The sequence below is a fragment of the Rhinoderma darwinii genome, unplaced genomic scaffold (assembly GCF_050947455.1).
Source record: "Rhinoderma darwinii isolate aRhiDar2 unplaced genomic scaffold, aRhiDar2.hap1 Scaffold_535, whole genome shotgun sequence".
In the NCBI taxonomy this organism is placed as follows: Eukaryota; Metazoa; Chordata; class Amphibia; order Anura; family Rhinodermatidae; genus Rhinoderma; species Rhinoderma darwinii.
In genome coordinates this window covers 70,118-95,700 of record NW_027464084.1, presented here as the reverse complement: position 1 = coordinate 95,700, position 25,583 = coordinate 70,118, and the positions used below count along the sequence as shown (strand labels likewise).

General features: G+C 45.3%; 2 protein-coding genes across 2 annotated transcripts in view; both read right to left on the bottom strand.

The window, feature by feature from the left end:
- Positions 1-1,651: 1,651 nt before the first annotated feature.
- LOC142722379 (solute carrier organic anion transporter family member 1C1-like) overlaps positions 1,652-25,583 on the bottom strand; it is a 57,292-nt gene continuing 33,360 nt past the window's right edge. Inside the window, exons 12-15 of the mRNA XM_075848887.1 lie at positions 19,494-19,678; positions 11,671-11,735; positions 3,106-3,223; positions 1,652-2,009 (exon numbers count right to left, since the gene is read on the bottom strand). Of these exons, the coding sequence (XP_075705002.1) occupies positions 1,841-2,009; positions 3,106-3,223; positions 11,671-11,735; positions 19,494-19,678 (537 nt within the window). The 3' untranslated portion in view covers positions 1,652-1,840. The remainder of the gene's footprint in view (positions 2,010-3,105; positions 3,224-11,670; positions 11,736-19,493; positions 19,679-25,583) is intronic.
- Positions 3,230-10,515, bottom strand: LOC142722378 (uncharacterized; the record flags this gene model as incomplete). The annotated part of the gene is made up of 3 exons (XM_075848886.1): positions 3,230-8,277; positions 8,567-8,583; positions 9,143-10,515. Coding segments are annotated over 3 exons (5,970 nt in total), but the record flags the coding sequence as incomplete, so codon positions are not given.

Below are 25,583 nucleotides of genomic sequence, written 5' to 3'. Positions count from 1 at the left end.
TGGTTGTCAGTAGTAATAGATGAATAGCTGTGACTGTATATAAGATGTGTGGATCTCATGTCTGATCACAGTGTAATTATATTATATATCAGTGATGTCAGTAACAGGGGGCGAGGCTGTGACAACCTCTCACACATGATATACAGGCTGGTTGTCAGTAGTAATAGATGAGTAGCTGTTACTGTATATAAGATGTGTGGATCTCATGTCTGATCACAGTGTAATTATATTATATATCAGTGATGTCAGTAACAGGGGGCGGGGCTGTGACAACCTCTCACACATGATATACAGGCTGGTTGTCAGTAGTAATAGATGAATAGCTGTGACTGTATATAAGATGTGTGGATCTCATGTCTGATCACAATGTAATTATATTATATATCAGTGATGTCAGTAACAGGGGGCGGGGCTGTGACAACCTGTCACACATGATATACAGGCTGGTTGTCAGTAGTAATAGATGAGTAGCTGTTACTGTATATAAGATGTGTGGATCTCATGTCTGATCACAGTGTAATTATATTATATATCAGTGACGTCAGTAACAGGGGGCGGGGCTGTGACAACCTCTCACACATGATATACAGGCTGGTTGTCAGTAGTAATAGATGAGTAGCTGTTACTGTATATAAGATGTGTGGATCTCATGTCTGATTACATGTAATTATATTATATATCAGTGATGTCAGTAACAGGAGGCGGGGCTGTGACAACCTCTCACACATGGTATACAGGCTGGTTGTCAGTAGTAATAGATGAGTAGCTGTTACTGTATATAAGATGTGTGGATCTCATGTCTGATCACATGTAATTATATTATATATCAGTGATGTCAGTAACGGGGCGGGGCTGTGACAACCTCTCACACATGATATACAGGCTGGTTGTCAGTAGTAATAGATGAATAGCTGTTACTGTATATAAGATGTGTGGATCTCATGTCTGATCACAGTGTAATTATATTATATATCAGTGATGTCAGTAACAGGGGGCGGGGCTGTGACAACCTCTCACACATGGTATACAGGCTGGTTGTCAGTAGTAATAGATGAATAGCTGTTACTGTATATAAGATGTGTGGATCTCATGTCTGATCACAATGTCATTTTATTACAGGGTTTTCAACGTTCATTAAGGTCCATGATAACTGATGGTTTAAGTCTCCGGAGATTCAGTGGAGTCACATCGAGGATCTTCCCGCAGCAATAACTCTGATCATCCTGAGCTTTCTGCTTCATGAGAGGAATATCAGAATTACAGTGAAGACTGACACATACACAGTTTGAGCAGCAGGATCGGGGTGCAGGGGGTGAATGTTTTTAGCACTTTATAGACCAATACTGCAGGATATATTAACCCTTCATTTTTGGGGAGTCTTGTATTTCAGCGCCTCATATGGAAATTTCTTGCTATAAAGGCCGGTGCACCCCCCATGTCTTTTACAATTGGTCATATGTAACTTTGGGAGCCCCATGGGGGAGGATTTAGACTATGGCAGCCATTGATTAGATTGGTCGTGGGTGTTTATGTGTAAGATTCCACAGATCTCCGCCTCCTCCCCTGTCCCCTCCCTTGAGGAGCACCCCGCTAAAGTGGATCTATATTGTGTGCTCATCCCATATAGAATAATAGAGGCGCGAGGCGGCAGTGACTCCTGTATAGTTTATTGGGACAGTCTCTGGCAGAACGAGACATTCTGCGGTGATCTGACCATTTAATAGAAGACGATCAGAATCCACATTATTCCTCTCCGCCTATACTCGGGTGACTGGCTCCGCCCATTCTCGGGTGACTCGCTCCTCCCATAACAATAATATCAGAGAATCCAGCGCGGACACTAAATAAAAGTCTCTTTCTCTATTTGAGGGGCGTCGTGGACCCCTTTACCGCCATCTTCCTTCTGTGCTCCGTTTTTCACAGATATTTTCTTCACCATTAATATAAAGCAGATATAAAAGATGAAGGAAGGGGCCCGGATCCCAGCGGTGAGGCCCAGGAAGGTGCTCCTGCGGAGGAAGATCATGGGGTGTCATGTGAGATTAGATGGACCCCCATACTGCACAGAACAACACACCCATCATCCCACTCAACTCTCTCCATTGAGACTCTTCCACCCTGTATATCATACTCTGCACCCCAATATCTCACTTACACCCCCCAACAAGACCACCACCCTGTATATCATACTCTGCACCCCAATATCTCACTTACACCCCCCAACAAGACCACCACCCTGTATAATATACTCTGCACCCCAATATCTCACTTACACCCCTACAACATGACCCCCACCCTAAATATCATACTCTGCACCCCAATATCTCACTTACACCCTCCAATATGACCCCCCAACCTGTATATCATAATCTGCACCCCAATATCTCACTTACACCCCTCCAACATGACCCCACCACCCTGTATATCATACTCTGCACCCCAATATCTCACGTATACCCCTACAACATGACCCCCACCCTAAATATCATACTCTGCACCCCAATATCTCACTTACACCCTCCAATATGACCCCCCAACCTGTATATCATAATCTGCACCCCAATATCTCACTTACACCCCTCCAACATGACCCCACCACCCTGTATATCATACTCTGCACCCCAATATCTCACGTATACCCCTTCAACATGACCCCCACCCTAAATATCATACTCTGCACCCCAATATCTCACTTACACCCTCCAACATGACCCCCACCTTGTATATCATACTCTGCACCCCAATATCTCACTTACACCCTCCAACATGACCTCCAACCTGTATATCATAATCTGCACCCCAATATCTCACTTACACCCCTCCAACATGACCCCACCACCCTGTATATCATACGCTGCACCCCAACATCTCACTTACACCCCTCCAACATGACCCCCCCCAACCCTGTATATCATACTCTGCACCCCAATATCTCACTTAGACCCATCCAACAAGAACCCACAATGCTGTATATATAATACTCTGCCCCCACCTTCTCCCTTACACCCCTCCAATAATGTTCCGGGGTCCCCCTGGCAGCTCCCCTTTATTGTGGACACTGCAGACTCTTATTATGTTCTTTGAGCCCCCCGCATTCTGCATTACCTGAAGGAGTGGGTATCATACAATCGACACGCACCCCTCCCTCCACAAAATTTTGTCCCCCACTTCAGGCAGGTTCTGTCAATAATAGCCCCAAAGTAAATCGGGGCAGGAATTCCAGCTGCAAAAGAACAAAACACAATATTAGACAAGAGCTATTATGGGGGGCACTGTGGATGTCACTGTTATGGGGAAATTTTGGCCCTCACTGTTATGGGGGCATTTGGGCTGTTACTGTTATGGGGATACTCTGGCTATCACAATTATGGGGGCAATGTGGCTGTCACCGTTATGGAGGCACTGTTGGCATCACTAGTATGGGGGCATTTCAGCTGTTGCTGTTATGGGGTACTGTCGTCGTCACTGTTATGGGGCATTTTGACTATCACTGTTACGTGTGTGCTGTTGCTGTCACTGTTATGGAGGAACTGTGGCAGTAAATGTTATGGGTGTACTGTGATTGTCACTGTTATGGGGGCACTGTGATTGTCACTGTTATGGGGGCACTGTGATTGTCACTGTTATGGGGGCACTGTGATTGTCACTGTTATGGGGCAACGTTTCCGCCATTGGTATGGGGGCAATGCGGCTGTCACTATTGTGAAGCTCTTGGCACTGTTGTGGAGTCTGTGGCTGGCACTGTTGGGGAGTCCGTGGCTGGCACTGTTGTGCAGTCTGTGGCTGGCACTGTTGTGCGGGCTGTGTCTGGCACTGTTGTGGAGGCTGTGGCTTGCACTGTTGTGGAGGCTTTGGCTGGCACTGTTGTGGAGTCTGTGGCTGGCACTGTTGTGAAGTCTGTGGCTGGCACTGTTGTGGAGTCTGTGGCTGGCACTGTTGTGAAGTCTGTGGCTGGCACTGTTGTGAAGTCTGTGGCTGGCACTGCTGTGGAGTCTACGGCTGGCACTGCTGTGGAGTCTACGGCTGGCACTGCTGTGGAGTCTATGGCTGTCAATGTGGCTAGCACTGTTGTGGAGCCTGTGGATGGCACTGTTGTGAAGTTTGTGGCAGGCACTGTTGTGGAGTCTGTGGCTGGCAATGTTGTGAAGTCTGTGGCTGGCACTGTTGTGCGGGCTGTGTCTGGCACTGTTGTGGAGGCTGTGGCTTGCACTGCTGTGGAGGCTTTGGCTGGCACTGTTGTGGAGTCTGTGGCTGGCACTGTTGTGAAGTCTACGGCTGGCACTGCTGTGGAGTCTATGGCTGACACTGCTGTGGAGTCTACGGCTGGCACTGCTGTGGAGTCTATGGTTGGCAATGTGGCTAGCACTGTTGTGGAGTCTGTGGCTGGCACTGTTGTGAAGTCTGTGGCTGGCACTGTTGTGGGGGCTGTGTCTGGCACGGTTGTGAAGTCTGTGGCTGGCACTGTTGTGAAGTCTGTGGCTGGCACTGTTGTGGAGTCTGTGGCTGGCACTGTTGTGGGGGCTGTGTCTGGCACTGTTGTGAAGTCTGTGGCTGGCACCGTTGTGAAGTCTGTGGCTGGCACTGTTGTGAAGTCTGTGGCTGGCACTGTTGTGGAGTCTGTGGCTGGCACTGTTGTGAAGTCTGTGGCTGGCACTGTTGTGAAGTCTGTGGCTGGCACTATTGTGAAGTCTGTGGCTGGCACTGTTGTGGAGTCTGTGGCTGGCACTGTTGTGGGGGCTGTGTCTGGCACCGTTGTGAAGTCTGTGGCTGGCACCGTTGTGGAGTCTGTGGCTGGCACCGTTGTGGAGTCTGTGGCTGGCACCGTTGTGAAGTCTGTGGCTGGCACCCCTGTGAAGTCTGGGGCTGGCTCTGTTGTGGAGTCTGTGGCTGGCACTGTTGTGGAGTCTGTGGCCGGCACTGTTTTGAAGTTTGTGGCCGGCACTGTTGTGAAGTCTGTGTCCGGCACTGTTGTGGAGGCTGTGGCTGGCACTGTTGTGGAGTCTGGGGCTGGCACTGTTGTGGAGTCTGTGGCTGGCACTGTTGTGGAGTCTGTGGCTGGCACTGTTGTGGAGTCTGTGGCTGGCACTGTTGCGGAGTCTGTGGCTGGCACTGTTGTAAAGTCTGTGACTGGCACTGTTGTGGAGTCTGTGACTGGCACTGCTGTGGAGTCTGTGACTGGCACTGCTGTGGAGTCTGTGGCTGGCACTGTTGTGGAGTCTGTGGCTGGCACTGTTGTGAAGTCTGTAGCTGGCACTGTTGTGAAGTCTATGGCTGGCACTGCTGTGGCGTCTACGGCTGGCACTGCTGTGGAGTCTACGGCTGGCACTGCTGTGGAGTCTACGGCTGGCACTGCTGTGGAGTCTATGGCTGGCAATGTGGCTAGCACTGTTGTGGAGCCTGTGGATGGCACTGTTGTGAAGTTTGTGGCAGGCACTGTTGTGGAGTCTGTGGCTGGCACTGTTGTGGAGTCTGTGGTTGGCACTGTTGTGGAGTCTGTGGCTGTCACTGTTGTGAAGTCTGTGGCTGTCACTGTTGTGGAGTCTGTGGCTGTCACTGTTGTGGAGTCTGTGGCTGGCACTGTTGTGGAGTCTGTGGCTGGCACTGTTGTGGAGTCTGTGGCTGGCACTGTTGTGGAGTCTGTGGCTGGCACCACTGTGAAGTCTGGGGCTGGCTCTGTTGCGTAGTCTGGGGCTGGCTCTGTTGTGGAGTCTGTGGCTGGCACTGTTGTGGAGTCTGTGGCCGGCACTGCTTTGAAGTTTGTGGCCGGCAATGTTGTGAAGTCTGTGTCCGGCACTGTTGTGGAGGCTGTGGCTGGCACTGTTGTAAAGTCTGTGTATGGCACTGTTGTAAAGTCTGTGTATGGCACTGCTGTGGAGTCTGTGGCTGGCACTGTTGTGGAGTCTGTGGCTGGCACTGTTGTAAAGTCTGTGACTGGCACTGTTGTAAAGTCTGTGACTGGCACTGTTGTGGAGCCTGTGGTTGGCACTGTTGTGAAGCCTGTGGCTGGCACTGTTGTGAAGTCTGTGGCTGGCACTGCTGTGAAGTCTGTGGCTGGCACTGTTGTGGAGTCTGTGGCTGGCACTGTTGTGGAGTCTGTGGCTGGCACTGTTGTGGAGTCTGTGGCTGTCACTGTTGTGAAGTCTGTGGCTGTCACTGTTGTGGAATCTGTGGCTGTCACTGTTGTGGAGTCTGTGGCTGTCACTGTTGAGGAGTCTTTGGCTGGCACTGTTGTGAAGTCTATGGCTGGCACTGCTGTGAAGTTTGGGGTTGGCTCTGTTGTGTAGTCTGTGGCTGGCACTGTTGTGGAGTCTTTGGCTGGCACTGTTGTAGAGGCTGTGGCTGGTACTGTTGTGAAGTTTGTGGCTGGCAATGTGGCTGTCACTGTTGTGAAGTTTGTGGCTGACACTGTTGTGAAGTCTGTGGCTGGCACTGTTGTGAAGTCTGTGGCTGGCACTGTTGTGAAGTCTGTGGCTGGCACGGTTGTGGAGTCTGCGGCTGGCACTGTTGTGGAGTCTGCGGCTGGCACTGTTGTGGAGGCTGTGGCTGGCACTGTTGTGGAGTCTGTGGCTGGCACTGTTGTGGAGTCTGTGGCCGGCACTGCTTTGAAGTCTGTGGCCGGCACTGTTGTGGAGGCTGTGGCTGGCACTGTTGTAAAGTCTGTGTGTGGCACTGTTGTAAAGTCTGTGTATGGCACTGCTGTGGAGTCTGTGGCTGGCACTGTTGTGGAGTCTGTGGCTGGCACTGTTGTAAAGTCTGTGACTGGCACTGTTGTGAAGTTTGTGGCTGACACTGTTGTGAAGTCTGTGGCTGGCACTGTTGTGAAGTCTGTGGCTGGCACGGTTGTGGAGTCTGCGGCTGGCACTGTTGTGGAGTCTGCGGCTGGCACTGTTGTGGAGGCTGTGGCTGGCACTGTTGTGGAGTCTGTGGCTGGCACTGTTGTGGAGTCTGTGGCTGGCACTGTTGTGGAGTCTGTGGCTGGCACTGTTGTGGAGTCTGTGGCTGTCACTGTTGTGAAGTCTGTGGCTGTCACTGTTGTGGAATCTGTGGCTGTCACTGTTGTGGAGTCTGTGGCTGTCACTGTTGAGGAGTCTTTGGCTGGCACTGTTGTGAAGTCTATGGCTGGCACTGCTGTGAAGTTTGGGGTTGGCTCTGTTGTGTAGTCTGTGGCTGGCACTGTTGTGGAGTCTTTGGCTGGCACTGTTGTAGAGGCTGTGGCTGGTACTGTTGTGAAGTTTGTGTCTGGCAATGTGGCTGGCACTGTTGTGAAGTTTGTGGCTGACACTGTTGTGAAGTCTGTGGCTGGCACTGTTGTGAAGTCTGTGGCTGGCACGGTTGTGGAGTCTGCGGCTGGCACGGTTGTGGAGTCTGCGGCTGGCACTGTTGTGGAGTCTGCGGCTGGCACTGTTGTGGAGGCTGTGGCTGGCACTGTTGTGGAGTCTGTGGCTGGCGCTGTTGTGAAGTCTGTGGCTGGCGCTGTTGTGCAGTCTGTGGCCGGCGCTGTTGTGCAGTCTGTGGCCGGCGCTGTTGTGAAGTCTGTGGCCGGCGCTGTTGTGAAGTCTGTGGCCGGCGCTGTTGTGAAGTCTGTGGCCGGCGCTGTTGTGAAGTCTGTGGCCGGCGCTGTTGTGAAGTCTGTGGCCGGCGCTGTTGTGAAGTCTGTGGCCGGCAATGTTGTGGAGTCTGTGGCTGGCACTGTTGTGGAGTCTGTGGCTGGCACTGTTGTGGAGTCTGTGGCTGACACTGTTGTGGAGTCTGTGGCTGGCACTGTTGTGAAGTCTGTGGCTGGCACTGTTGTGAAGTCTGTGGCTGGCATTGTTGTGTAGTCTGTGGCTGGCACTGTTGTGTAGTCTGTGGCTGTCACTGTTGTGGAGTCTTTGGCTGTCACTGTTGTGTAGTCTGTGGCTGGCACTGTTGTGTAGTCTGTGGCTGGCACTGTTGTGGAGTCTTTGGCTGGCACTGTTGTGGAGGCTGTGGCTGGCACAGTTGTGAAGTCTGTGGCTGGTACTGTTGTGAAGTCTATGGCTGGCAATGTGGCTGGCACTGTTGTGGAGTCTGTGGCTGGCACTGTTGTGAAGTATGTGGCTGGCACGGTTGTGGAGTCTGTGGCTGGCACTGCTGTGAAGTTTGGGGTTGGCTCTGTTGTGTAGTCTGTGGCTGTCACTATTGTGCAGTCTATGGCCGGCATTGTTGTGAAGTCTGTGGGTGGCACTGTTGTGAAGTCTGTGGCCGGCAATGTTGTGAAGTCTGTGGCCGGCACTTTTGTGGAGTCTGTGGCCGGCACTGTTGTGGAGGCTGTGGCCGTCACTGTTGTGGAGGCTGTGGCCGGCACTGTTGTGGAGGCTGTGGCTGGCACTGTTGTGGAGGCTGTGGCTGGCACTGTTGTGGAGGCTGTGGCTGGCACTGTTGTGGAGGCTGTGGCTGGCACTGTTGTGGAGGCTGTGGCTGGCACTGTTGTGGAGGCTGTGGCTGGCACTGTTGTGGAGGCTGTGGCTGGCACTGTGGGGGAGGCTGTGGCTGGCACTGTTGTGGAGGCTGTGGCTGGCACTGTTGTGAAGTCTGTGGCTGGCACAGTTGTGAAGTCTGTGGCTGGCAATGTTGTGAAGTATCTGGCTGGCAATGTTGTGAAGTCTGTGGCTGGCACTGTTGTGGAGTCTGTGGCTGGCACTGTTGTGGAGTCTGTGGCTGGCACTATTGTGAAGTCTGTGGCTGGCACTGTTGTGGAGTCTGTGGCTGGCACTGTTGTGGAGTCTGTGGCTGGCACTGTTGTGAAGTCTGTGGCTTGCACTGTTGTGAAGTCTATGGCTGGCACTGCTGTGAAGTTTGGGGTTGGCTCTGTTGTGTAGTCTGTGGCTGGCACTGTTGTGGAGTCTGTGGCTGGCACTGTTGTGGAGTCTGTGGCTGGCACTGTTGTGGAGGCTGTGGCTGGCACTGTTGTGGAGGCTGTGGCTGGAACTGTTTTGAAGTCTGTGGCTGGCACTGTTGTGGAGGCTGTGGCTGACACTGTTGTGGAGGCTGTGGCTGACACTGTTGTGGAAGCTGTGGCTGGCACTATTATGGGGGCTGTGTCTGGCACTGTTGTGAAGGCTGTGGCTTGCACTGTTGTGGAGGCTGTGGCTGGCACTGTTGTGGGGTCTGTGGCTAGCACTATTGTAAAGTCTGTGGCTGGTACTGTTGTGGAGTCTGTGGCTGGCACTGTTGTGAAGTCTGTGGCTGGCACTGTTGTGGGGGCTGTGTACTGGCACTGTTGTGGAGTCTGTGGCTGGCACTGCTGTGAAGTCTGTGGCTGGCACTGTTGTGGAATCTGTGGCCGGCACTGTTGTGAAGTCTGTGGCCGGCGCTGTTGTGAAGTCTGTGGCCGGCGCTATTGTGGGGGCTGTGTACTGGCACTGTTGTGGAGTCTGTGGCGGGCACTGCTGTGAAGTCTGTGGCTGGCACGGTTGTGGAATCTGTGGCCGGCACTGTTGTGAAGTCTGTGGCCGGCACTGTTGTGGAGCCTGTGGTTGGCACTGTTGTGAAGCCTGTGGCTGGCACTGTTGTGAAGTCTGTGGCTGGCACTGCTGTGAAGTCTGTGGCTGGCACTGTTGTGGAGTCTGTGGCTGGCACTGTTGTGGAGTCTGTGGCTGGCACTGTTGTGGAGTCTGTGGCTGTCACTGTTGTGGAATCTGTGGCTGTCACTGTTGTGGAGTCTGTGGCTGTCACTGTTGAGGAGTCTTTGGCTGGCACTGTTGTGAAGTCTATGGCTGGCACTGCTGTGAAGTTTGGGGTTGGCTCTGTTGTGTAGTCTGTGGCTGGCACTGTTGTGGAGTCTTTGGCTGGCACTGTTGTAGAGGCTGTGGCTGGTACTGTTGTGAAGTTTGTGTCTGGCAATGTGGCTGGCACTGTTGTGAAGTTTGTGGCTGACACTGTTGTGAAGTCTGTGGCTGGCACTGTTGTGAAGTTTGTGGCTGACACTGTTGTGAAGTCTGTGTATGGCACTGTTGTAAAGTCTGTGTATGGCACTGCTGTGGAGCCTGTGGCTGGCACTGTTGTGGAGTCTGTGGCTGGCACTGTTGTAAAGTCTGTGACTGGCACTGTTGTGAAGTTTGTGGCTGACACTGTTGTGAAGTCTGTGGCTGGCACTGTTGTGAAGTCTGTGGCTGGCACGGTTGTGGAGTCTGCGGCTGGCACTGTTGTGGAGTCTGCGGCTGGCACTGTTGTGGAGGCTGCGGCTGGCACTGTTGTGGAGTCTGTGGCTGGCACTGTTGTGGAGTCTGTGGCTGGCACTGTTGTGGAGTCTGTGGCTGGCACTGTTGTGGAGTCTGTGGCTGGCACTGTTGTGAAGTCTGTGGCTGGCACTGTTGTGGGGGCTGTGTACTGGCACTGTTGTGGAGTCTGTGGCTGGCACTGCTGTGAAGTCTGTGGCCGGCACTGTTGTGGAATCTGTGGCCGGCACTGTTGTGAAGTCTGTGGCCGGCGCTGTTGTGAAGTCTGTGGCCGGCGCTGTTGTGAAGTCTGTGGCCGGCGCTGTTGTGAAGTCTGTGGCCGGCGCTATTGTGGGGGCTGTGTACTGGCACTGTTGTGGAGTCTGTGGCTGGCACTGCTGTGAAGTCTGTGGCCGGCACGGTTGTGGAATCTGTGGCCGGCACTGTTGTGAAGTCTGTGGCCGGCACTGTTGTGAAGTCTGTGGCCGGCACTGTTGTGAAGTCTGTGGCCGGCACTGTTGTGAAGTCTGTGGCCGGCACTGTTGTGAAGTCTGTGGCCGGCACTGTTGTGAAGTCTGTGGCCGGCACTGTTGTGAAGTCTGTGGCCGGCACTGTTGTGAAGTCTGTGGCCGGCACTGTTGTGAAGTCTGTGGCCGGCACTGTTGTGAAGTCTGTGGCCGGCACTGTTGTGAAGTCTGTGGCCGGCACTGTTGTGAAGTCTGTGGCCGGCACTGTTGTGAAGTCTGTGGCCGGCACTGTTGTGAAGTCTGTGGCCGGCACTGTTGTGAAGTCTGTGGCCGGCACTGTTGTGAAGTCTGTGGCCGGCACTGTTGTGAAGTCTGTGGCCGGCACTGTTGTGAAGTCTGTGGCCGGCACTGTTGTGAAGTCTGTGGCCGGCACTGTTGTGAAGTCTGTGGCCGGCACTGTTGTGAAGTCTGTGGCCGGCACTGTTGTGAAGTCTGTGGCCGGCACTGTTGTGAAGTCTGTGGCCGGCACTGTTGTGAAGTCTGTGGCCGGCACTGTTGTGAAGTCTGTGGCCGGAACTGTTGTGCAGTCTGTGGCCGGAACTGTTGTGCAGTCTGTGGCCGGCACTGTTGTGCAGTCTGTGGCCGGCACTGTTGTGCAGTCTGTGGCCGGCACTGTTGTGCAGTCTGTGGCCGGCACTGTTGTGCAGTCTGTGGCCGGCACTGTTGTGCAGTCTGTGGCCGGCACTGTTGTGCAGTCTGTGGCCGGCACTGTTGTGCAGTCTGTGGCCGGCACTGTTGTGGAGGCTGTGGCCGGCACTGTTGTGGAGGCTGTGGCCGGCACTGTTGTGGAGGCTGTGGCCGGCACTGTTGTGGAGGCTGTGGCCGGCACTGTTGTGGAGGCTGTGGCCGGCACTGTTGTGGAGGCTGTGGCCGGCACTGTTGTGGAGGCTGTGGATGGCACTGTTGCTGAACTCCTATGCCACTATTTTAGGATATTAAAAATTATGTGACCTCCGTTAACTCACCTAATGCTCTAATCAGTAACATGTAGACACCGACAGCCAGAGATTTCACCTCAGGGGAGACGCACCTGCAGGAGGGGAAGACAGGTAAAATATCTGGATACAACTTCACATTTGACACAAAGGGGACCACCATCTTATTGCGTAGGTTTTACTCTGCCTCTCACTGTAAAGGATGTGGGTACAGATAGTACTGCCTCCCTGTCTCTCCCTCCAAATGATGTAGGTAGATAGTACTGCCTCCCTGTCTCACCCTCCAAATGATGGAGGTACAGATGGTACTGCCTCCATGTCTCTCCCTCCAAATGATGTAGGTAGATAGTACTGCCTCCCTGTCTCTCCCTCCAAATGATGGAGGTACAGATAGTACTGCCTCCATGTCTCTCCCTCCAAATGATATAGGTACAGATAGTACTGCCTTCCTGTCTCTCCCTGTAAATAATGTAAATATTGATAGTACTACCTCTGTGTCTCTCCCTGTAAATGATGTAGGGATAGACTGTACTGCCTCACTGTTTCTACCTGTACCTTATGTAGGTACAGATAGTACTGCCTCCGTTTCTTCCTTTTTTACGATGTAAGTACAGATAGTAGTACCTCCCTGTCTCTCCCTGTAAATGATGTAGATACAGATAGTACTGCCTCCCTGTTTCTCCCTGTAAATAATGTAGATATAGATAGTACTGCCTCCCTGTTTCTCCCTGTAAATAATGTAGATACAGATAGTACTGCCTCATTGTCTCTCCCTGTAAAGAAGGTAGGTACAAATAGTACTGTCTCCCTGTCTCTCCCTCCAAATGATGTAGGTACAGATAATACTTTCTCGCAGTCTCTCCCTGTAAATGATGTAGGTAGATAGTACTGCCTCCCTGTCTCTCCCTGTAAATGATGTAAGTACAGATAGTACTGCCTCCTTGTCTCTCTCCAAATGATATAGGTACAGATAGTACCGCATCCCTGTCTCTATGTGAATGATGGAGGTACAGACAGTACTGCCTCCTTGTCTCTTCCTGTAAATTATGGGGGTACAGATACTACTGGCTCCCTGTCTCTCCTTTAAAGTAATGTTTATATAGATAGTACTGCCTCCTTGTCTCTCCCTGTAAATTATGTAAGGACAGACTGTACTGCTTCCCTGTATCTCCCCGTAAATTATGTAGGTACAGAAAGTACTGCCTTCGTTTCTTCCTTTTTATGATGTAAGTACTAATAGTACTGCCTCCCTATCTCTCCCTGTAAATGATGTAGATACAGATAGTACTGCCGTCCTGTTTCTCACTGTAAATAATGTAGGTACAGATAGTACTGCCTCATTGTCTCTCCCTGTAAAGAATGTAGGTACAGATAGTACTGCCTCATAGTCTCTCCCTGTAAAGAATGTAGGTGCAGATAGTTGTCATGAGGCGGGGTGTGGACCCACTGGGCCGTACCGTGTAGCGGGATGGCAGCTGGCCAAATATGTATGGTACAGAGTCTATAGTCCAGAAAAGGGTACCTGAGGCAATGTAGACAGCAGCAAGGCAGGCTCGGCTGGGACCAGGCAGCAGGTAGATGTCAGGCGTGGAGCAGCAGAACAGGCATGGAGATGCAGCAAACACGACAACAGCTCAGCACGGCAGTAGACCAGGATGGTACTGATAGCACGGGAAACAGGATACAGGTACGGGGAACACTGGGAAGCTGGGAGACACTTAGGAGACCATTTGCAAGACAGACTAAGGGAAACAACAACAACAACAACGCTCAGGCGGGGATAAGAAGGGCGGTGACCCTCTTATAGTCCAGGAGTTCATGATGATGATTTTTCAGGTGCGCGCGCTGGCCCTTTAAGAGCGGGCACCCTCCAGGAGACAGGCTAAATACCCGGCAGTGAGTGCCGGAGCCTCACAGGGGGATGACGCAGCACAGCAGCAGGACGTCCATGACCGCGTTCCTCGAGGGGTAAGTTAGAACGACAGACCGCGGCCAAAGACGTTACAGTATCCCCCCTCTTACGCCCCCTCTTCTTGGGACCAGAACGGGAGAGAAACTTCCTTATGAGGACAGGAGCATCGATGTTCTCCTCTGGCTCCCAAAACCTCTCTTCTGGGCCGAATACCCTCCAATCCACCAAATAAAACGACCTTCCTCCCACTTTCTTAGTGGCTAGAATCTCCCTTCTCTCGAAAGTCCCCGACGAACCGCCAGAAGCCTCTTCGGAACTAGGAGTCCTGGATTAGCGGTTCAGGACCACGGGCTTCAGCAAGGAGACATAGACATGGAAGGAGTTAGGGATCTTGAGTGTAGGAGGCAGCCGCGGCTTGTACGACACCGGGTTAATTTGTAGCAGGATCTTGAAGGGTCCGAGGAACCTGGGAGCAAATTTGCAAGATGGCACCCTCAGCCGGATGTTCTTTGAGGACAACCAGATTCTCGTACCTCGAAGAAACTGAGGAGGATCCCGTCTTCTAGTGTCTGCCTTTCTCTTCATGCGGTCCACCGCCAGCAGAATAGAAGATCGTGTCTGTTGCCATATTTGCAGAAAGTTCATGAAGGCAGAGTCGGCTGCAGGCACCTGGGACATAGTAGAGCCGGGCAGGGGTTTTCGAGGATGTTGGCCGTAGACTATGAAGAATGGGCTGGAGGTGGTGGACTCACTGGTATGGTTATTATAGGAGAACTCTGCCCACGGGAGCAGCTGCACCCAGTCATCATGTCTTCTGGAGACAAAGTGCCGCAGGTAGTTCTCCATAATTTGGTTAATCCTCTCGACTTGTCCATTGGATTGGGGATGATAGGCCAAAGAGAAGTCCAACTTTACACAGAGTAGACCGCAGCGTGAGCTCCAGAACTCCGAGGTGAACTGGACCCCTCGATCTGAAACAATATGCGGGGGCAAGCTGTGCAGACGGAAGATGTGTTGTATGAAGAGAACGGCCAGTTGAGCAGCAGAAAGCAGGCCAGTCCGGGGAACAAAATTAGCTATTTTAGAGGATCCACCCCCACCCAGATCACACTGCATCCCACAGAGAGAGGGAGATCCATAACAAAGTCTATGAATATGCCGCCAGGGGCATCGGGCACAGGCAGTGGTTGGAGAAGGCCAGCTGGTCTGGAGTGGGCAACTTTGTTTGCTGCACACATCGTACAGGAGGAGACAAAGGCCATGATGTTTTTGGCCACCAGAATTGACGGGCAATTAGGTCTCGGGTCTTACGAGCACCTGCGTGACCTGCCAGCTTGGAGATGTGACCCCAGCTAAGGATTCTTCCTCTGTTTGCCAGACGTACAAAAGTTCTTCCTGGAGGAATGTGTCTGACCTGCAGAGGGTTAACAGAGTAGATGCAGGAAGGATCGATAATATTCCTTGGGGACTCCACAGTGTCCTCTGTCTCAAATGACCTAGACAAGGCATCGGCCCTCACATTTTTGTCGGCAGGTCGGTTGTGGAGTTTGAAACCGGAATAGAGCAAAAAACAACAACCACCTGGCTTGACGAGGATTCAGCCGTTGAGCCGTCTGTAGGTAGGTCAATATAAAAGAGTATCCGGCACACCATGGTGTGCCGGATACTCTTTTATATTTATATTTGGGTTGGGCCCCTATCCGTGCAAAACCTCACCCTTCCACGTATCTGGTGCTGTCTGAACCAATGCACAAAATGTAGGTAGGTCAAGTTCTTGTGATCCGTGAAGACCAGGATAGGATGAGCTGCGCCCTCCAGTAGATGTCTCCACTCCTGCAGGGCCAGCTTGATGGCCGGTAACTCCCGGTCCCCAATCGAGTAGTTGCGCTCTGCGGAAGAAAACAGCTTGGAGTAGTAACCACATACCACCGTCTTGCCTTTTGATCCTCTCTGGAACAACAGTGCACCGGCACCAACAGAGGAGGCGTCCACCTCTAACGAAAACTGTAGGGACACATCAGGGTGATGAAGTATAGAGGCTGACGTGAAGGCCTTTTTCAAGGTCTCAAATGCGGCTTCAGCCTCCGGAGTCCACACTTTGGCATTCATACCCTTCTTAGTGAGGTTGGACATGGGGGCTGTCCAAGAAAATAAGTTGGGAATGAACAGCCGGTAGAAGTTGGCGAATCCCAGGAAGAGTTGTGTGGCCACTCCAGGACAGCCTTGACCTTCTCAGGGTCCATCTTGAGACCCTGATCAGAGATGATGTAGCCCAGGAAGGGAAGAGACTTCTCTTGGAACACGCACTTCTCCAACTTGGCGTAACGATGATTCTCCCTTAATCTAAACAACACCTGGTGGACATGGCCCTGATAGGTCACAAGATCTGGGAAAAAAAATCAAGATATCATCGAGATCACCACAACACAGACATAGAGGAGGTCACGAAAAATATAATTCACAAATTCTTAAAACACCGCGGGGGTGTTACACAGGCCGAAGGGCATCACTAGGTATTCATAGTGCCCATCACGAGTATTAAAGGCAGTCTTCCACTAGTCACCCTGACGAATCCGAATCAGGTTGTAGGCCCCCCGCAAGTCCAGTTTAGAAAAAATGTTTTCCCCCCGTATGCAATCGAACAGTTCAGAAATTAAAGGCAGAGGGTACCTGTTCTTCACCGTGATCTGGTTTAGGCCTCGTTAGTCAATGCAGGGACGGAGGGATCCATCTTTCTTCTTGACAAAGAAGAACCCAGCTCTGGCCGGGGATGAGGATTTACAAATGAAGCCCCTCTCCAGATTCTCCTTAATGTAGGTCAACATAGAATGAGTCTCTGGCAAGGAGAGAGGGTATACTCTACCGCGAAGAGGGGACAAATCAGGAACCAAGTCGATCGGACAATCATAGGCACGATGAGACGGCAAGGTCTCTGCTTCCTTTTTGTCTAAGACATCAGCGAACTGAGAGAAACACGGAGGCAGCCCTGCCAATGACTGATGCGGAGAAGGCTGGGATGGATGGACATGACCCAGACAGCGGTCTACACACTTGGGGCCCCACTGGAGAACCTCTCCAGAGTTCCAATCCAGGACTGGGGCGTGAAGATGGAGCCAAGGCAAACCCAGCAGCAAGGGTTTACGGCCTTGGACAGGACATACAGGGAGATGAGCTCAGACTGAAGAGCTCCCACTTGGAGTCTTAATGGCTTGGTCACAGACAATACTGGGTCAGGCAGCGGCAGTCTATCTACCGAGGCAACGATCAATGGTCTCTCCAGCAGGACATAAAGGGAGATGAGCTCAGTGTGAAGCGCTCCCACTTGGATTCTTAATGGCTTGGTCACAGACAATACTGGGTCAGGCAAAGGCAGTCCATCTACCGAGGCAACGATCAATGGTCTCTCCAGCAGGACAGTGGGCAACTGAAGAAGATCCACGAGGTCTTGACAGATGAAATTAGCTGCAGAGCCAGAGTCCGGGTAGGCAGAAACCGGATGGAGTCTCTCGCAAGCGACGATGGTCACGGCAATAAACAGTTTGGAAGAAAGTTGACAATTAAATGCAGTAGCTCCCAGGGTTGTCTCTTCAACCAAACCTAGGCGTTGTTTTTTTTTTTGTTTCTGTGTACAGACGCATGACTGGTCAGCGAGGCCGCAATACAGACAGAGTCCTGTTTCTCTTGTACAGACAATTTTAGGCGATCCACCTGAATCGGCACCTCGGGCGTCTCAGTAGATGTAGGCAAGAGGGGTTGTTGGAAGTTGGGCGCCAATCTAGGAAGCCGTCTCTCCTGTTGCACCTCATGAGACCTCTCCCTCAGCCTTATATCTAACCGAGTAGCCAGCAGAATCAGGTCGTCCAAGGCAGGTGGTAGGTCTTGGTTGGAGATAGCAGCGGCTGCCGACTAGACTCGTCCTGACTCCTCAAAAACAGTACAGAACAACCGCACAAACCCCTGGAAGTCTCGGGTCTCTGTCGTTCCCAGATTGTGTTCGCCCACGCCAGGGCCTTGCCAGCAAGTAGAGACACGATGAAGGCGATCCTGGCTCCATCCGAAGGAAATGCTCGGGCGTGCAGGGAAAAATGGATATAGCATTGGTTCAGAAATCCCCGTACTTGTGTCTCCATGGAACCGAGAAGGAAGGAACCGCCAGGAGAAGTAGCAGAGGGGTCGGTCGGAGGAGCTTGTATAGAGGCAGGAATGGAAGCAGCTAGCACCCCTTGCTGCTGTGCCATGGAGTCCACTGCCACAAGAAGTTGATCCTGTCTTGTTCGGAGATCCTGTAGGTCCGCCTGCATGGCTTGGGAGGGTGACAGGCCCTTAAATTGGCCAGCGGAGTCCATGGCCTGAGCGTACTGTCACAAGGCGGGGTGTGGACTCACTATGCCGTACCGTGTAGCGGGATGGCAGCTGGCCAAACAGGTAAAGCACAGAGTCTATAGTCCAGAAAAAGGTACCTGAGGCAATGTAGACAACAGCAAGGCAGGCTCGGCTGGGACCAGGCAGCAGGTAGATGTCAGGCGTGGAGCAGCAGAACAGGCGTGGAGATGCAGCAAACACGACAACAGCTCAGCACGGCAGTAGACCAGGATGGTACTGGTAGCACGGGAAACAGGATACAGGTACGGGGAACACTGGGAAGCTGGAAGACACTTAGGAGACCATTTGCAAGACAGACTGAGGGAAACAACAACAACGCTCAGGCGAGGATAAGAAGGGCGGTGACCCTCTTATAGTCCAGGAGTTCATGAGTTGATAATGATGATTTTTCAGGTGTGCGCGCTGGCCCTTTAAGAGCGGGCACGGACGGAAGTGAGTGCCGGAGCCTCACAATGGGACGACACAGCACAGCAGCAGGACGTCCATGGCCGCGGTCGTCAAGGGGTAAGTTAGAATGACAGACCGCGGCCATTGACGTTACATTAGTTCTGTTTCCCTGTCTCTCCCTCCAAATGATGTAGATATAGATAGTACTGCCTCCCTGTCTCTCCCTGCAAATTCTGTAAGTACAGATGGCACGGCCTCCCTCTCTCTCCCTGCAAATTCTGTAAGTACAGATGGCACTGCCTCCCTCTCTCTCCCTGTAAATTCTGTAAGTACAGATAGTACTGCCTCCCTGCCTCATGATGTAGATACAGATAGTACTGCCTCCCTGTCTCTCACTGTAACTTATGTAGGTACACATAGTATTGCTTCCTTATCCCATGAGGTAGGTACAGATAGTACTGGCTCCCTGCCTCATGATGTAGATACAGATAGTACTGGCTCCCTGCCTCATGATGTAGATACAGATAGTACTGGCTCCCTGCCTCATGATGTAGATACAGATAGTACTGGCTCTCTGCCTCATAATGTAGATACAGATAGTGCTGGCTCCCTGCCTCATGATGTAGATACAGATAGTACTGGCTCTCTGCCTCATAATGTAGATACAGATAGTACTGGCTCCCTGCCTCATGATGTAGATACAGATAGTACTGGCTCCCTGCCTCATGATGTAGATACAGATAGTACTGGCTCCCTGCCTCATAATGTAGATACAGATAGTACTGGCTCCCTGCCTCATGATGTGGATACAGATAGTACTGGCTCCCTGCCTCATGATGTAGATACAGATAGTACTGGCTCCCTGCCTCATAATGTAGATACAGATAGTACTGGCTCCCTGCCTCATGATGTGGATACAGATAGTACTGGCTCTCTGCCTCATGATGTGGATACAGATAGTACTGGCTCCCTGCCTCATGATGTAGATACAGATAGTACTGGCTCCCTGCCTCATAATGTGGATACAGATAGTACTGGCTCCCTGCCTCATGATGTGGATACAGATAGTACTGGCTCCCTGCCTCATGATGTAGATACAGATAGTACTGTTTACCTGTCTCTACCTGTAAATTACAAAAAAAACTGTTCCGTCATAAATTAGTGGACTCACCAGAGGACAATGACGTAGGCGGCAGCTCCACCAGTTGCAAATATAAAAGTGGTAAAGATTTCTAGGATGACATAGATGAGAAACATTGTGGAGCAATTATCACTGCGGGGGCACGAGCCGGGCACCACCGAGGAATTTACTAACGGGAGTCCCATGAAATCAATGCATGAGCAGTTCTGATAAACCTGTAATGACATGAACCATTATATGATTATAATACACAACACACTGATTATTATACACATTACACTGATTATTATACACATTATACTGATTATTATACACATTACACTGATTATTATACACATTACACTGATTATTATACACATTACACTGATTATTATATACACATTACACTGATTATTATACACATTACACTGATTATTATACACATTACACTGATTATTATACACACATTACACTGATTATTATATACACATTACACTGATTATTATACACATTACACTGATTATTATACACATTACACTGATTATTATACACACATTACACTGATTATTATACACACATTACACTGATTATTATATACACATTACACTGATTATTATACACATTACACTGATTATTATACACATTACACTGATTATTATACACACATTACACTGATTATTATATACACATTACACTGATTATTATACACATTACACTGATTATTATACACATTACACTGATTATTATACACATTACACTGATTATTATACACATTACACTGATTATTATACACATTACACTGATTATTATACACATTACACTGATTATTATACACATTACACTGATTATTATACACATTACACTGATTATTATACACATTACACTGATTATTATACACATTACACTGATTATTATATACACATTACACTTATTATATACACATTACACTGATTATTATACACATTACACTGATTATTATATACACATTACACTGATTATTATATATACATTACACTGATTATTATACACAACACACTGATTATTATACACATTACACTGATTATTATACACATTACACTGATTATTATACACATTACACTGATTATTATACACATTACACTGATTATTATACACATTACACTGATTATTATACACATTACACTGATTATTATACACATTACACTGATTATTATATACACATTACACTGATTATTATACACATTACACTGATTATTATATACACATTACACTGATTATTATACACAACACACTGATTATTATACACAACACACTGATTATTATATACACATTACACTGATTATTATACACATTACACTGATTATTATACACATTACACTGATTATTATACACATTACACTGATTATTATACACATTACACTGATTATTATACACATTACACTGATTATTATACACATTACACTGATTATTATACACATTACACTGATTATTATACACATTACACTGATTATTATTATACACATTACACTGATTATTATTATACACATTACACTGATTATTATACACATTACACTGATTATTATACACAACACACTGATTATTATATACACATTACACTGATTATTATACACACATTACACTGATTATTATACACATTACACTGATTATTATACACATTACACTGATTATTATATACACATTACACTGATTATTATACACATTACACTGATTATTATATACACATTACACTGATTATTATACACATTATACTGATTATTATACACATTACACTGATTATTATACACATTACACTGATTATTATACACATTACACTGATTATTATACACATTACACTGATTATTATACACATTACACTGATTATTATACACATTACACTGATTATTATACACATTACACTGATTATTATACACATTACACTGATTATATACACATTACACTGATTATTATACACATTACACTGATTATTATATACACATTACACTGATTATTATATATACATTACACTGATTATTATACACAACACACTGATTATTATACACATTACACTGATTATTATACACATTACACTGATTATTATACACATTACACTGATTATTATATACACATTACACTGATTATTATACACATTACACTGATTATTATATACACATTACACTGATTATTATACACATTACACTGATTATTATTATATACACATTACACTGATTATTATTATATACACATTACACTGATTATTATACACATTACACTGATTATTATACACATTACACTGATTATTATACACATTACACTGATTATTATACACATTACACTGATTATTATATACACATTACACTGATTATTATTATACACATTACACTGATTATTATTATACACATTACACTGATTATTATACACAACACACTGATTATTATATACATTACACTGATTATTATTATACACATTACACTGATTATTATTATACACATTACACTGATTATTATACACAACACACTGATTATTATATACACATTACACTGATTATTATATACACATTACACTGATTATTATATACACATTACACTGATTATTATACACATTACACTGATTATTATATACACATTACACTGATTATTATATACACATTACACTGATTATTATACACATTACACTGATTATTATACACATTACACTGATTATTATACACATTACACTGATTATTATACACAACACACTGATTATTATATACACATTACACTGATTATTATACACATTACACTGATTATTATTATTATACACATTACACTGATTATTATACACATTACACTGATTATTATACACATTACACTGATTATTATACACATTACACTGATTATTATACACATTACACTGATTATTATACACATTACACTGATTATTATACACATTACACTGATTATTATACACATTACACTGATTATTATACACATTACACTGATTATTATATACACATTACACTGATTATTATACACATTACACTGATTATTATACACATTACACTGATTATTATACACATTACACTGATTATTATACACATTACACTGATTATTATACACATTACACTGATTATTATACACATTACACTGATTATTATACACATTACACTGATTATTATACACATTACACTGATTATTATTATACACATTACACTGATTATTATACACATTACACTGATTATTATACACATTACACTGATTATTATTATACACATTACACTGATTTATATACACATTACACTGATTATTATACACATTACACTGATTATTATACACATTACACTGATTATTATACACATTACACTGATTATTATACACATTACACTGATTATTATACACATTACGCTGATTATTATACACATTACACTGATTATTATACACATTACACTGATTATTATACACATTACACTGATTATTATATACACATTACACTGATTATTATATACACATTACACTGATTATTATACACATTACACTGATTTATATACACATTACACTGATTATTATACACATTACACTGATTATTATACACATTACACTGATTATTATACACATTACACTGATTATTATACACATTACACTGATTATTATACACATTACACTGATTATTATACACATTACACTGATTATTATACACATTACACTGATTATTATATACATTACACTGATTATTATATACATTACACTGATTATTATACACATTACACTGATTATTATACACATTACACTGATTATTATACACATTACACTGATTATTATATACACATTACACTTATTATATACACATTACACTGATTATTATACACATTACACTGATTACTATACACATTACACTGATTATTATACACATTACACTGATTATTATACACATTACACTGATTATTATATACACATTACACTTATTATATACACATTACACTGATTATTATATACATTACACTGATTATTATACACATTACACTGATTATTATATACACATTACACTGATTATTATACACATTACACTGATTATTATACACATTACACTGATTATTATATACACATTACACTGATTATTATACACATTACACTGATTATTATATACACATTACACTGATTATTATATACATTACACTGATTATTATATACACATTACACTGATTATTATACACATTACACTGATTATTATACACATTACACTGATTATTATACACATTACACTGATTATTATATACACATTACACTGATTATTATACACATTACACTGATTATTATACACACATTACACTGATTATTATACACATTATACTGATTATTATACACACATTACACTGATTATTATACACACATTACACTGATTATTATACACATTACACTGATTATTATACACATTACACTGATTATTATACACATTACACTGATTATTATATACACATTACACTTATTATTATATACACATTACACTTATTATATACACATTACACTGATTATTATATACACATTACACTGATTATTATACACATTACACTGATTATTATACACATTACACTGATTATTATATACATTACACTGATTATTATACACATTACACTGATTATTATACACATTACACTGATTATTATACACATTACACTGATTATTATACACATTACACTGATTATTATATATACATTACACTGATTATTATACACATTACACTGATTATTATACACATTACACTGATTATTATATACACATTACACTTATTATATACACATTACACTGATTATTATACACATTACACTGATTATTATACACACATTACACTGATTATTATACACATTACACTGATTATTATACACATTACACTGATTATTATACACATTACACTGATTATTATACACATTACACTGATTATTATACACACATTACACTGATTATTATACACACATTACACTGATTATTATATACACATTACACTGATTATTATATACACATTACACTGATTATTATACACATTACACTGATTATTATACACATTACACTGATTATTATATACACATTACACTTATTATTATACACATTACACTGATTATTATACACATTACACTGATTATTATACACATTACACTGATTATTATATACACATTACACTGATTATTATACACATTACACTGATTATTATATACATTACACTGATTATTATATACACATTACACTTATTATATACACATTACACTGATTATTATATACATTACACTGATTATTATACACATTATACTGATTATTATACACATTACACTGATTATTATACACATTACACTGATTATTATATACACATTACACTTATTATATACACATTACACTGATTATTATATACACATTACACTGATTATTATACACATTACACTGATTATTATACACATTACACTGATTATTATACACATTACACTGATTATTATACACATTACACTGATTATTATACACATTACACTGATTATTATATACACATTACACTGATTATTATATACACATTACACTGATTATTATACACATTACACTGATTATTATACACATTACACTGATTATTATACACATTACACTGATTATTATACACATTACACTGATTATTATACACATTACACTGATTATTATACACATTACACTGATTATTATACACATTACACTGATTATTATACACATTACACTGATTATTATACACATTACACTGATTATTATATACACATTACACTGATTATTATATACACATTACACTGATTATTATACACATTACACTGATTATTATACACATTACACTGATTATTATACACAACACACTGATTATTATACACATTACACTGATTATTATATACACATTACACTGATTATTATATACACATTACACTGATTATTATACACATTACACTGATTATTATACACATTACACTGATTATTATACACATTACACTGATTATTATACACATTACACTGATTATTATACACATTACACTGATTATTATACACATTACACTGATTATTATACACATTACACTGATTATTATACACATTACACTGATTATTATACACATTACACTGATTATTATACACATTACACTGATTATTATACACATTACACTGATTATTATACACATTACACTGATTATTATAC